We start from the raw sequence: 14,823 nt of genomic DNA, 5'->3' as shown, positions 1-14,823 counted from the left end.
TGTACATTAACTCCACCTCTCCCATTTCTAGCAATTCCTAGAGTGAAAACCCAGGACTATATTACCAACATTTTCCCTCAAGGAGAACAAATGTAGCTAAAATATAGTCTGGATTAACAGAGGTCAATATCCTAAAACCTACGAAGACCCAGAGGAATTGGAAATATTAAATTAAAAAAATAAACTGAAAAAAAGCAAATGGACCCTAAAATTCTGGAGAAAAACATGAGTCTGGATTATTTTTTTTAAATCAAAGGCCATCCTTATTCTTACCAGAAAGAGAGTAATGAAAAATGACTAGCCTGAGTCAAATCACCTAGGTTCCAGCCCTGGTTTGCTTTGGCAGTAATCAACCATGTGGCCTTGGTTCAGACTCTTCTTTTCTCCTGGCCTCAGTTTCCCTATTTGTACAATGAAGACCTTGAATTAGATATAGACCCTCCCAACTCTATAAATTTATATATCTGGGATTCCATGAAGATAGCATACTCTTTACATTAATAGTAGAAAAGAAAGGTTTCAAAAAAGCAAAGTATAAGGAAAGAATAGGTACAGAGTAATTTGTGGAGAAAAGGTAGAGAGTTCCATACCTCTTTGGAAAGGACTGCATCTACCCACGAGACCCAGGTATTAGAAGGAGACAGGTATGATGGTGGTTATACCACCTAATATCCTTACTTTGTGATGAAATCTTGGCTAGAAGTAAATGCTGTTCTCTAGGCAGGCTCAACACATTTTTCTCTCCTGGCTTTAAAGTATCTGGAGCAGGGTCCAAAGAGGAGAACTTTCAAAGACTGAGCTGATGGGACAAAGTCTGGGTCATAAACCAGTGAAGGTACTTAAGGGTGCCTAGACACTTAGAAGCTTACGCCACAGACTGCACCCCAGGCTTAACCAAATAGAAGCAATCAGAAGGGAAAGGGGAGGAGTCACAAGTTACAGTTCATTCAGAAAAGCTTAGTGATCAAAGGAAGCTGAATCAGGCCATAGAAGCCCTTGGGGTTATCTACCTCTTCCCCTACTTGGCACATATGCAGACCTTGAAGTTACAAAGGGAAGGTGGTGAACAAACCCATTAAGCTGAGATCCAAGTCCAGGCTCTAGGACATTTATGACAGGGAGTGGAAGGGATAAGGCCTCTGTTCTGACTCATAAAATACAACAAGAAACAGATCATATAGACACACTTAAGTCAACACAGTGAAGGCAGCAGGATGCCAACAAGACTAGGTTTCTCAGCTTATATTAGTCATTCAGCAATTCACCGTGAGGGCACAGAGTGCCTACGTCTACAAATCCTGGGTGCAATTCTGGAACCTTTCCTCAGGGGTCACCTAAAGAATGTATAAGTCAATAGCTATAGAACAGCAGTTGGTTAACTAGTTCAGTAAGGGAACAGCTAGTAAATATTTTATTTGGAGAACATATAGCCTTTCTCTGTTATAACTACTAAAATAGCCCATTGCAGCACATTAGGTATATCTATGAACAAATAATAGTTAATTTAAAAAACAAGGAGCAGGACAGATTTGCCCCACAAGCTATAGTTGGAATACCCCTGCTGTAGACTGATTTGCAATATAAAAACATGCAACATGGCAGCTTATTAAGAGCACAGAAACTAGAATCAGACATCCTGGATACAAATCCCAACTCTACAACTTCCTGACTCTGTGACCTTGGAAAAGTCACTAAATCCTTCTAAGCCTCAGTTATATCTCTGTAAAGTTGAGAATAATTATAGTATCTGTTAATAGGGCTTTTATGAAAACTGGAATAAAATTAATCATATGAACTATTTAACACACGTTTGACAAAAAGTAAATTCCAGAAAATAAGTTATCATTTCAAATTTTAATAAAGAAATTAATCTAAATTTTCCTTTCTCATTCTTAGAAAACAAGTTGTACTAATTCATGCTAAAAAAAATATTTCAAGGATCTTGGTTTTAAGTTCTAGTTATATTACTAAAAACAGAGATAATCTTGGACAAGTCATTTTGCCTTTATGGGACTCAATTACTTTACCTATAAAATGCAGAAATTGATTAAGAGTTACCATTATTAAAAATTATTTTTGGGAGCAAAATTATTTCCCTAAAAAGAATGTTATAGTAAACCCTCACTATCTATAGACGATAAAGGTGGAGATTTCCTAGTGGGACTAGGAGAAAGAAAATGGGGAGGCTAAGGTGATTTAGGGACCTGCCCATTTGTATGGCTGCCCCCTCAGACAATGTGGTTAGGCGTGGAGCACCAGCAAGTAATCTTTCTCACTCTAAAGGCACATTTGAGAAACACAAGACCAGAATGTACGTAAAAGTCCTTTAAGTCTCAGGGCGCCTGGATGGCTCAGTGGGTTAAACCTCTGTCTTTGGCTCAGGTCACGATCTCGGGGTCTTGGGATCGAGCCCTGCGTGGGGCTTTCTGCTCAGCAGGGAGCCTGTTTCCCCCTCTCTCTCTGCCTGCCTCTCTGCCTACTTGTGATCTCTCTCTCTCTGGCAAATAAATAAACAAAATATATTTTTTTAAAAAGTCATTTAAGTCTCAAAACACAAAGGCAACCTGCTGAATGGGAAAATATATTTATAAATGATATATCCAATAAGAAGTTAATATCCAATATATATAAAGAATTTAAACAACTCACAGGGCACCTAGGTGGCTCAGTTAAGCATCTGACTCTTGACTTCAGCTCACGTCATGGTCTTGGGGTTCTGAGATCAAGCCCTGTGTTGGGTTCTGTGTTCAGCAGGGAGTCTGCTGGAGAGTCTCTCTCTCCTTCTGCCCCTCCCCCTGCTCATGCTCTCTCTTTCTCTCTCTTTTTGGAAAATGAATAAGTGAATCTTTTAAAAAAATATACAACTCAAAACCAAAGCCCAAAATCAAACAAATAACTACTTTAAAAATGAACTGAACACCTGAATAGACATTTTTCCAAAGAAGACATATGGATGACCAAAGATACATGGAAATATGCTCAATGTCATTAATCATCAGGGACATGCAAATCAAAACCACAATAAGGTATCACCTCACACCTGTTAGAATAGCTAAAATAACAGAAGAAATAACACGTCTTGGAGGGGATGTGTAGAAAAAAAGAAGCCTCATATACTCTTGGTGGAAATGAAATTTGGTGCAGCAAAACAGTCTGGAGTTTCCTCAAAAAAAAAAAAGAAAAAAAATTACTATATAATCCAGATATTTCACTACTGGGTATTTACACAAAGAAAATGAAAACACTAATTTGAAAAGGTGTATTCACCCCTATGTTTATTGCAACATTATTTAGAATAACCAGGATATGAAAACAGCCTAAGTAACTGTCAATAGATGAATGAATTAGAAGATATGGTATGCATATATAATGGAATATCACACAGCCAAAAAAGAGAATGAAATCTTGCCATTTGCAGTAACATGGATGGACTTAAAGACTACAACGCTAAGTGAAGTAAATCAGTCAGAGAAAGAAATATACCACATTATTTCTTTCATATGTGGAATATAAGAAACAAAACAAAGAAAAAAGATTAAAAAATAAACTCTTAAAGACAGAAAACAAACTAGTAGCTGCCAAAGGGGAGGTGGGTAAATGGAGGGATGAAATAAGTAAAGCGGATCAAGACTATACTTATCTTGAGGAGCACTGAGCAATGTACAGAATTGTTGAATCATTACAGTACATATATGAAACTAATGTAACACTGTATGTTAATTACACTTCAGTAACAAAAAAGAAATAAAAAAAAAGAGGGGCACCTGGGTGGCTCAGTGGGTTAAAGCCTCTGCCTTCGGCTCAGGTCATGATCTCAGGGTCCTGGGATCAAACCCCACATCAGGCTCTCTGCTCAGCAGGGAGCGTGCTTCCCGTTCTCTCTCTGCCTGCCTCTCTGCCTACTTGTGATCTCTCTCTCCATCAAATAAATAAATAAAATCTTTAACAAAAAAGAAATAAAAAAAGAATCCTAGTTTCAACTTCTGTCACCAACTCATACCTTTATTTATTTACCTAATCAATATTTCCAGGTTATAACTGTGTAGGGGCAATCACAAGGGCATGGCCCTGAGATGGCTAGATGAGAGGTTCAGAGGGTACCTCACTATTTAGTGTTGGAAACATAGTGTTTAAAGTCAGAAAGACTAGGGTTTGTATCCTAGCTGGCTTATTCTGAACTATTTACCTAAACTTTCTGAGCCAATGGTTCCTCATCTGTAAAATAGGAACAATAAAACTTCCATGAGTGAAACATGGTGAAGATTAAATAAGCTTGCATTTGCATGAACCTGAAGCACAGTGCTCAACACCTTAGGGACCTTCAACAAATGTATTATTTTTCCATCCCATCTTCCCTACAGTGAAATTTACTGGTAATATAAGGTACTTAGTAAAAATAAAAAGCCATGGACAGTACCCTGGCATAACCAGCCTGCCTACTTTACCTCAAGGTCATTTCATGAGCTTGCCCCTAATAGTTCATTCAAGTAAAAAAAAAAAAAAAAAAAAAGAAAGAAAAAGGAAAAAGATCTATGGGAAAAGTAGAAAGGTACAAGGAGGAAGGAGTTGTCTGCTGGAGACCAAACCTCTGAAACCACTATCCTCCCTTTACATACCTAGCACTGCTTCTGACCAGCAGGTTCCATCATGCCATTTTTCAAATTAACATATAATGTAGTATTTGTTACAGGGATACAGGTGTGTGAATCATCAGTTTTACACAATTCAGAGCACTCATCATAGCACATGCCCTTTCCAATGAAGATAACACAGGGACTCCATCCCTCCAACCCCCTTCCCCTCCAGCAACCCTCAGTTTGTTTCCTGAGATTAAGAGTCTTTTACGGTTTGTCTCACTCCCTGATCCCATCTTATTTCATTATTCCTTCTCTTCCCCATGACCCCCCACACTGCTTCTCAAATTCCTCATATCAGTGATATCATATGATAATTGTCTCTCTCTGATTGACTTATTTCACTTAGCACAATACCCTATAGTTCCATCCACATCATTGCAAATGGCAAGATTTCGTTTTCTTTTTTGATGGCTGCATAGTATTCCATTGCATGTATATATGTGTGTGTGTGTGTGTGTGTGTGTGTGTGTGTATACCACATCTTCTTTATCCATTCATCTGCTGATGGACATCTAGGCCCCTTTTCCACAGCTTGGCTATTGTGGACATTGCTGCTATAAACATTGCAGTGCTCATGCCCCTTCGGGTCACTACATTTGTATCTTTATGGTAAATATCCAGTAGTGCAATTGCTGGGTCATAGGGTAGCTCTATTTTCAACTACTTGAGGAAACTCCATACTGTTTTCCAGAGTGGTTGCACCAGCTTGCAATCCCACCAACGGTGTAGGAGGGTTCCCCTTCCTCTGCATCCTCGCCAACACCTGTCATTTCCTGACTGGTTATTTTTACCCGTTCTGACTGGTGTGAGGCGGTATCTCAGCGGGGTTTTGATTTGTATTTCCCTGATGCTGAGTGATGTTGAGCCTTTTTTCATGTGTCTGTTGGCCAACTGCATGTCTTCTTTGCAGAAATGTCTGTTCATGTCTTCTGACCATTTCTTGATCAGATTATTTGTTCTTTGGGTGTTGAGTTTGATAAGTTCTTTATAGATTTTTGGATACTAGCCCTGTATATGAGATGTCATTTGCAAATATCTTCTCCCATTCTGTCAGTTGTGTTTTGGTTTTGTTGGCTGTTTCCTTTGCTGTGCAAAAGCTTTTGATCTTGATGAAGTCAGCATAGTTCATTTTTGCGCTTGCTTCCCTTGCCTTTGGTGATGTTTCTAGGAAGAAGTAGCTGCGGCTGAGGTCGAAGAGGTTGCTGCCTGTGTTCTCCTCAAGGATTTTCATGGATTCCTGTCTCACACTGAGGTCTTCCATCCCTTTTGAGTCTATTTTTGTGTGTGCTGTAAGGAAATGGTCCAGTTTCATTCTTCTGCATGTGGCTGTCCAATTTTCCCAACCCCATTTGTTCAAGAGACCATCTTTTTTCCATTGGACGTTCTTTTCTGCTTTGTCGAAGATTACTAGACCATAGAGCTGAGGGTCCATTTCTGGGCTCTGCATTCTGTCCCCTTGATCTAATCTATGTGTCTGTTTTTGTGCCAGTGCCATACTTTCTTGACGATGACAGCTTTGTAATAGAGCTTGAAGTCTGGAATTGTGATGCCACCAGCTTTGCTTTTCTTTTTCAACATTCCTTTGGCTATTTGGGGTCTTATCTGGTTCCATATAAATTTTAGGATTATTCGTTTCATTTCTTGGGGAAAAAGTTGATGGCATTTTGAGAGGGATTGCTTTAAATGTGCAGATTGCTCTAGGTAGCATAGACATTTTCACCACATTTGTTCTTCCAACCCATGAGCATGGAACGTTTTTCCACTTCTTTGTGTCTTCTTCAATTTCTGTCATGAGTACTCTGTAGTTTTCTGAGTACAGATTCTTTGCTTCTTTGGTAAGATTTATTCTTAGGTATCTTATGGCTTTGGGTGCAAGTGTAAATGGGATCAACACCTTAATTTCTCTTTCTTCTGTCTTGTTGGGGTATAGAAATGCAACCGATTCCTGTGCATTGCTTTTTATATCCTGACACTTTACTGAATTCCTGTATGAGTTCTAGCAGTTTTGGAGTGGAGTCTCTTGGATTTTCCACGTAAAGTATCATATCATCTGCAAAGAGTGAGATTTTGACTTCTTCTTTGCTGATTCGGATGTCTTTTTTTTTTAATATTTTATTTATTTGACAGAGAGAATTCACAACTAGGCAGAGAGGCAGGCAGAGAGAGAGGAGGAAGCAGGCTCCCTGCGGAGCAGAGAGTCCGACGCGGGGCTCGATCCCAGGACCCTGGGATCATGACCTGAGCCGAAGGCAGAGGCTTTAACCCACTGAGCCACCCAGGCGCCCCGTGATTCGGATGTCTTTTATTTCATGTTGTTGTCTGATCGCTGAGGCTAGGACTTCTAGTATTATGTTGAATAACAGTGGTGATAGTGGACAGCCCTGCCATGTTCCTGACCTTAGGGGAGAAGCTCTCAGTTTTTCCCCATTCAGAATGATATTCGCTGTGGGTTTTTCATATACATGGCTTTTATGCTATTGAGGTATGTACCCTCTATCCCTGCACTGTGAAGAGTTTTGTTCAAGAAAGGATGCTGTACTTCACCAAGAGTTTTTCTTTTTCAGCATCTATGGTTCTTGTTCTTTCTTTTATTAATGTACTGTACTGCATTGATTGATTTGCAGATGTTGAACCAACCTTGCAGCCCAGGAATAAATCCCACTTGGTCGTGGTGAATAATCCTTTCAGTGAACAGTTGGATCCTATTGGCTAGTATTTTGGTGAGAATTTTTGCATCCATGTTCATCAGGGATATTGGTCTGTAATTCTCCTTTTCATGGAATCTTTGTCTGGTTTTGGGGTCAAGGTAATGCTGGCCTCATAAAATGAGTTTGGAAGTTTTCCTTCCATATCTATTTTTTTTTGGAAGAGTTTCAGAATAATAGGTATCAATTCTTCTTTAAATGTTTGGTAGAATTCCCCTGGGAAGCCGTCTGGCCCTGGGCTCTTGTTTCTTGGGAGATTTTTGATGATTGCTTCAATCTCCTTACTGGTTATAGGTCTGTCCAGGTTTTCTATGTCTTCCTGGTTCAGTTTTGGTATTTATACATCTCTAGGAATGCATCCATTTCTTCCATATTGTCAAATTTGCTGGCGTATAGTTGCTCATAATACGTTCTTATAATTGTTTGTATTTCTTTGGTGTTGGTTGTGGTTGAATTTCATTCATGATTTTATTTATTTGAGTCCTTTCTGTTTTCTTTTTGATAAGTCTGGCCAGGGGTTTGTCAATATTATCAATTCTTTCAATGAACTCAGCTCCTAGTTGCATTGCTCTGTTCGATTGTTCTTTTGGTTTCTATTTCATTGATTTCTGCTCTGATCTTTATAATTTCTCTTCTCCTGCTGGGTTTAGGCTTTCTTTGCTGTTCTTTCTCCAGCTCTTTTAGGTATAGGGTTAGGTTGTGTGTTTGAGACCTTCTTGGTTCACTGAGAAAGGATTGTATGGCTATATACTTTCCTCTCAGGACCGCCTTTGCTGCATCCCAAAGATTTTGAACATGAATTTTTTTTCCATGTTTCCATGAATTTTTTCAATTCTTCTTTAATTTCCTGGTTGACCCATTCATTCTTCAGTAGGATGCCCTTTAGCCTCCATGTATTTGAGTTCTTTCCAACTTTCTTTTTGTGGTTGAGTTCTAGTTTCAAAGCACTGTGGTCCAAAAATATGCAGGGAATGATCCCAATCTTTTGGTGCCAGTTGAGACCTGATTTGTGACCCAGGATGTGCTCTCTTCTGGAAAATGTCTCATGTGCACTAGAGAAGAACGTGTATTCTGCTGTTTTAGGATGGAATGTTCTGAATATATCTGTGATGTCCATCTGGTCCAGTGTATCATATAAAGCCTTTATTTCCTTGTTGATCTTTTGCTTGGATGATCTGTCCATTTCAGTGAGGGGGTGTTAATGTCCCCTACTATTATTGTATTATTGTCAATGTGTTACTTTGATTTTGTTATTAATTGGTTTATATAATTGGCTCCTCCCACGTTAATGGCATAAATATTTAAAATTGTTAGATCTTCTTGTTGGGCAGACCCTTTAGGTATGATATAATGTCCTTCCTCATCTCTTATTATAGTCTTTGGCTTAAAAATCTAGTTTGTCTAATATAAGGATTGCTACCTCAAGTTTCTTTTGATGTCCATTAGCATGGTATATTGTTTTTCACCCCCTCACTTTAAATCTGGAGGTGTCTTTGGGTCTAAAATGAGTTTCTTGTAGACAGCATATGGATGGGTCTTGTCTTGTTTTTGTTTGTTTGTTTGTTTGTTTGTTTTAATCCATTCTGATACCTTCTGTATTTTGATTGAGACATTTAGCCCATTTACATTCAGGGTAACTATTGAAAGATATGAATTTAGTGACACTATATTGCCAGTAAGGTGACTGTTCTTGTATGTTGTCCCTGTTCCTTTCTGGTCTGTTACTTTTAGGCTCTCTCTTTGCTTAGAGGACCCCCTTCAATATTTCCTGTAAGGCTGGTTTGGTGTTGGCAAATTCTTTTAGATTTTGTTTGACCTGGAAGCTTTTTACCTCTCCTTCTATTTTCAATGACAGCCTAGCTGGATATAGTATTCTTGACTCAACATTTTTCTTGTTTGGTGCTCTGAATATATCAAGCCAATCCTTTCTGGCCTGCCAGGTGTCTGTGTTTAGGTCTGCTGTCAATATAATATTTCTACCTTTGTAGTTTATAGGTCTCTTTTCCCAAGGTGCTTTCAGGATTTTCTCTTTGTCTCTGAGACTTGTAAGCTTTACTATTTGATGATGAAGTGTTGACCTATGTTTATTGATTTTGAGGGGGCTCTCTGTGCCTCCCGGATTTTTTTTTAAAGATTTTAATTTTATTTATTTGTCAGAGAGAGAGAGAGAGAGAGAGAGAGTGAGCACAGGCAGACAGAGTGGCAGAGGGAGAAGCAGGCTCCCTGCAGAGCAAGGAGCCCAATGTGGGACTCGATCCCAGGACGCCGGGATCATGACCTGAGCCAAAGGCAGCCGCTTAACCAACTGAGCCACCCAGGCGTCCCTGCCTCCCGGATTTTGATGCTTGTTTCCTTCCCCAAATTAGGGAAAGTCTCTGCTATAATTTCTTCAATAGACCTTCTTTCCCCACTCCCCGCTTTGTTCTTCTTCTTCTGGGATCCCAATTATTCTAATATTTTTTTTTCTTATGGTATCACTTATCTCTCAATTTCTCCCTTCCTGATCTAGTAGTTGTTTCACTCTATTTTTCTCTGCTTCCTTATTCTCCATCATTTGGTATTCCCTATCACTAATTCTCTCTTCTGCCTCATTTATCCTAGCAGTAGGAGTCTCAGTTTTTTTTTTTTATTGCACCTCATTAATAGCTTTTTTTAAATTTCTACTTGGTTGTATTTTTTTTTCTTTTATTTCTCCCAAAGTCACTTTTATTTTTCCAGAATGGGACTCCCTTGAATATTCTATGCTTTATTCAAGCCCAGATAGCATCTTGATAATCATCATTCTGGACTCTAGTTCTGACATCTTACTAATATCTGTATCAATTAGGTCTCCTGCTGTCGGTATACTGTCTCTTGGTTTTTGTTTTGTTTTGTTTTGTTTTAGGTGAGTTTTTCTGCCTTGTTATTTTGTCCAGAGAAGAATAGATGAATGAGAGAGCAAAGTGCTAAAAGGGTAACAACAACAACCTCAGAAAAATATACATTTATCAAATCAGAAGGGACCCAAAACTGGGGAAAGAAGAAAGGAAAAAAATATGAGTAGGATGGTTAATAGAACAGAGCCACACACTTGATTTTGGGTTAATTTTGATCTGTTAGAAGAAACTGCCTCCCATAATTTTAAAGAAGGAAAAACTTATATATATATTTATAACATAAATATATATGTGTAAGGGTAAACATATATGTGTACATACACATATGTATGTAAGTGTAAACTTGATAAATGGATAGACTATGACTCAAAAGATGAGAATTTAAAAAAAAAGATTTTTGAAAAGGAATTGATAAGAAGTTGGTTGATTAAAAAAAATGAGAATGTCGGGGCACCTGGGTGGCTCAGTGGGTTAAAGCCTCTGTCTTTGGCTCAAGTCATGATTCCAGGGTCCTGGGATCGAACCCCACATCAGGCTCTCTGCTCAGTGGGGAGCCTGCTTCCTCCTCTCTCTCTGCCCACTTGTGATCTCTCTCTGTCAAATGAGTAAATAAAATCTTTTTTTTTTGAGTAAATAAAATCTTTTAAAAAAATTTTTAAAAATGAGAATGTGATCAGGCTGGAGATTAGAACAAAGCCATATGCTAGATTTTGGGTATATTTTTGTCTGTTGTAAGAAACTGTATCCCAAAATTTTAGAGAAAGAAAATCTTACATGTATATAAAAATAAGGTTAAATACAATGAAGGGATAGAATATGACTATAAACATGAAAATTAAAAAAATATTTTTAAAAGGCATTGATATGATAAAATGGTTAAAATAGGTTAAAATAGGAATGAGGAAAAATAGAAAAAGGAAAAAAATAAGGAAAATTTTAAAAATTTAGCTTTGAAAGACAAAAGAATTATGGGCAGGGGACACATAAATTCTATGTACTGTATTCCCTGACCACTGGTGTTTTGTAGTTCTCATTGATCAGTAAACTTGGTCTTAGCTGGATGTTTTTGCTGATATTATGGGGGGTGGGGGCATTGCAGTGACTGTCAAATATTTTTGCCCAACGTGGAATTGCACTTCCCTTGCCAGGGCCCAGGCTAAACAATCTGCTCGTGTTTACTCTCAGTAGATTTTGTTCCCTGAATGCTTTCTGTATAGCTTTGGAGGACAAGAATGAAGATGGCAGCCTCCCAATCTCTGACCCAGAGGAGCCAAGAGCTCAAGGTCCTACTCCTCAGTGCATCCTCAGGGAAAAACAATCACTCGTGTGTCCCTGTTCTCTCGCCACACTCTGTGGTCAGCCAGCCTGTGACCAAGTGTTTCTATCTCTGGCACATGGTCCCATTTGGAATCTCCAATCCCAGCAGATTCCTGCAGTGCACTCCTGCACTGCTCCTCCTGGTGGAGGAAGGGAGTGGGGTCTCCCTGGATATGCCACTTGTGGGCTCCCTTCTTGAAGAGTAGTGGTCTGAATGTGCCTCATATCGTGGTTTAAGGTAGCCCTGATCTGAGAGCCCACTCCTCAGCTCCATCTCTGCAGCTGGCTTCTCCACTCCAAGACTTGGGTGTTTGCCATACTCAGGTACCCCTGGTCTTTCTGTGACCCTGCAGGCCCTGAGACCAACTGTCCCAGCGAGGGCTTCACCCCCTGCTTAGCCTCTGGAGCAATGTCCCTCAGTGGAACTGACTTCTAAAAGTTCTGATTTTGTGCTCTGCTGATTTACCATTTGCCAGGAGCCGGCCCCTCCCCAACCATGGTCTATCATTCAGTATATCGCCTCAGATTCACTTCTCCACAGGTCCTTCCCTCCAGAAAGCGGATGCTTTACTGTTCATAGAATTGCTTCTATTCTTTTCTTTGGTCTCCCGTTGAATTTGTAGGTGTTCAGAGTGGTTTGATAACTATCTAACTGAATTTCTGAGACCAGACAAAATTTAGGTCTCCTACTCCTCTGCCATCTTGCTCCTCCCCCTCCCTATCCCCAATATTTTGAAATAATAGTTAACATCTATTAAGCGTTTACTATTTCCCAGGCACTGTCCTAAGCTCTTTATATATTTTAATTTTTTTAGTCATCAATATCAAGTGTCTGAACTTGGTACTATGATTATGTCCATTTTACAGATGGGGAAATTGTGCATAAAGTAGTTAAGTAACTGGTTCAAATTTCCACAGATTTGAAAGTAACGATATGGGCATTTAATCAAGTCATCCCAGCTCTAGCATTTGTGACCTTAACAACTATGCTATAAGATCTCACATATATAGCAAGATGATGCAAGGTCAGGCCATATAGATTGGGATTTGATCACTTAAAAAGAGTCAGTCCATATTTGATTGTCTCCCCATTACTATATATTAGGTTGGACTGTGTGAAATTGCTTTTTTGGAGGTTAAAAGTGGTCAAATATTAGCATTTTATATGTTTTTTTTACAATTTTTTTGTTTATTTATTTGAGATAGAAAGACACAGAGAGAGGGAGAGAGAGAGAGAGAGAGAGAGAGAGAGAACAAGCAGGGGGAGGGGCAGAGGGAGAGGGAGAAGCAGACTGCCACTGAGCAGGGAGCCCAATGCAAGGGTCAATCTCAGGACCCTGGGATCACGACCCAAGCCAAAGGCAGACACTTAACTGACTAAGCCACCCAGGTGCCCCAATTTTATATGCCTTAATTTAATGCTTCCCATTGTCTAAAAGTTAAACTCTAAGCTTCTGTGTTTTGATCAGTACAATCTCATTTTCTCTTGTTTTGCTTTAAACAAAAAATAGTCATTTTTGGCCAGCTGCTTCTGGAAAAGAACTCTCCAGAGGTTTGAAGATGGTGGCAAAATTCTGAGTCTTTCTCTTCTTCCTTCCCAGAGTAGCTTCCAGCTTCCTAAAATCTGACAAGAACCGGATAGGGAGCAGTTACAAGAAAACCATTTACAAGGAATACAGAGATGGCTCATACATGGATGAAATGGTCCAGCCAGCTTGGTTGGGTTTTTTGGGACCAGTGCTGCAGGCTGAGGTGGGAGATGTCATCCTTATCCACCTGAAGAATTTTGCCTCTCGCCCCTACACCATACACCCCCATGGCGTTTTCTATGAAAAGGACTCAGAAGGTAAATCAGACCACCCGTTCTTTCTCCCATTCACAATAGATATTGCATTTCTTTTACTAACATTTAAGAGAGAGGAGCTAGGAATGAAAATAGACTTTTTTCTCTTTATTGATCTGAGGTGGCAGGGACATTCCCAGAAAAACTGATAACAAATGTTATCACTTCTGCTGTTCATACGCTGTGATTCTGGACAAGCCACTTCCCCTCTCTGGGCCTCGTATTCTTCATTAGGTATATGGAGATTCAATCTGCCTTTTATCATGAAGAATTACTTGAATGACATTTCCATAAAATAATTGGTTGTTCTTTGGAAAGAAGAGAGTGTGCTGTGAATATAAAGGAACACTATTCTAGTATCATGGTCTTCGGAAAGGTCCATTTCTTTTTCTTAAGAGCAGTTTACTAATCTGTATCTCCCACCCAGTGGCCTATAATAATGACACAACAGTGAGTGACTAAAGTATAAAGGGAATCCAGGTTTTGACTGGCCCACTAATTCCTGTATAGCCTTGGACAAGTTATTTTTCCTGTTTTCTCCTCCATAAAAAGGGTAAGTGGACCAACTGACCATTAAGTTGGCTTCATTTTTTTAAAATTTAAATTCTACTATAGTTAACGTACAGTGCTGTATTAGTTTCAGATATACAATACAGTGATTCAACAATTCCATACCTCAACTGGTGCTCATCACAAGTGCCCTCCTCAATTGTTATCACCTATTTCACCCATCTCCCTACCCACCTCCCCTCTGGTAATCATCAATTTGTTCCCTATAGCTAAGAGGTTTATAGCTATTCCTTGGTTTGTCTCTTTTTTTCCCCTTTGCTCATTTGATTTATTTCTTAAATTCTACATGTAAGTGAAATTATATGGTATTTGTCTTTCTCTGACTGACTTTATTTTGCTTAGCATGATACTCTCCAGCTCCACTCACATCATTGCAAATGGCAAGAATTCATTCTTTTGTATGACTAAATAATATTCCATTGTATATATATATATAACACACCCTTATCCGTTCATCAATGGATAGACACTTAGCTTGCTTCCATAATTTGGCTATTGTAAATAATGTTGTTATAAACATAGGGGTGTTTGTATCCCTCTGAATTAGTATTTTGTATTTGGGGGGGTAAATACCCAGTTGGTGTAATTACTGGATCATAAAGTAGTTCTATTTTTAATGGCTTTAGATTACAGGGTAATGGATATTAAGGATGGCTCATGTTGTTATGTGCACTGGGTATTATACATAACTTATGAATCATTGGACACTACATCAAAAACTAATGTGGCTAACTGAACATTATATATATATATATATACACACACACACACACACACACAGTGTATATATATGTGTGTATATGTATACTGTGTATATATATGCATATATATATACTGCATATATATATAATGTTCAGTTATATATACATATATAC

The 14,823-nt window shown here is 38.8% G+C and overlaps 2 protein-coding genes across 2 annotated transcripts in view; one reads left to right on the top strand and one right to left on the bottom strand.

Moving 5' to 3' along the window:
- The window catches only part of LOC308337105 (hephaestin), a gene marked incomplete at both ends in the record, with an annotated part of 126,672 nt that extends 125,851 nt beyond the window's left edge, over positions 1-821 (bottom strand). Inside the window, one exon of the mRNA XM_080795136.1 lies at positions 679-821. The remainder of the gene's footprint in view (positions 1-678) is intronic.
- A 6,278-nt stretch (positions 822-7,099) lies between these two features.
- LOC308337374 (hephaestin-like) overlaps positions 7,100-14,823 on the top strand; it is a gene marked incomplete at both ends in the record, with an annotated part of 50,926 nt that continues 43,202 nt past the window's right edge. Inside the window, 2 exons of the mRNA XM_080795511.1 lie at positions 7,100-7,119; positions 13,137-13,381. Of these exons, the coding sequence (XP_080651637.1) occupies positions 7,100-7,119; positions 13,137-13,381 (265 nt within the window). The remainder of the gene's footprint in view (positions 7,120-13,136; positions 13,382-14,823) is intronic.

The sequence above is a fragment of the Martes martes genome (genome assembly GCF_963455335.1).
Source record: "Martes martes genome assembly, chromosome: X".
NCBI lineage: Eukaryota > Metazoa > Chordata > Mammalia > Carnivora > Mustelidae > Martes > Martes martes.
The sequence above is the reverse complement of the archived record's forward strand: the minus strand, read 5'-3'. Positions and strand labels throughout refer to the sequence as shown.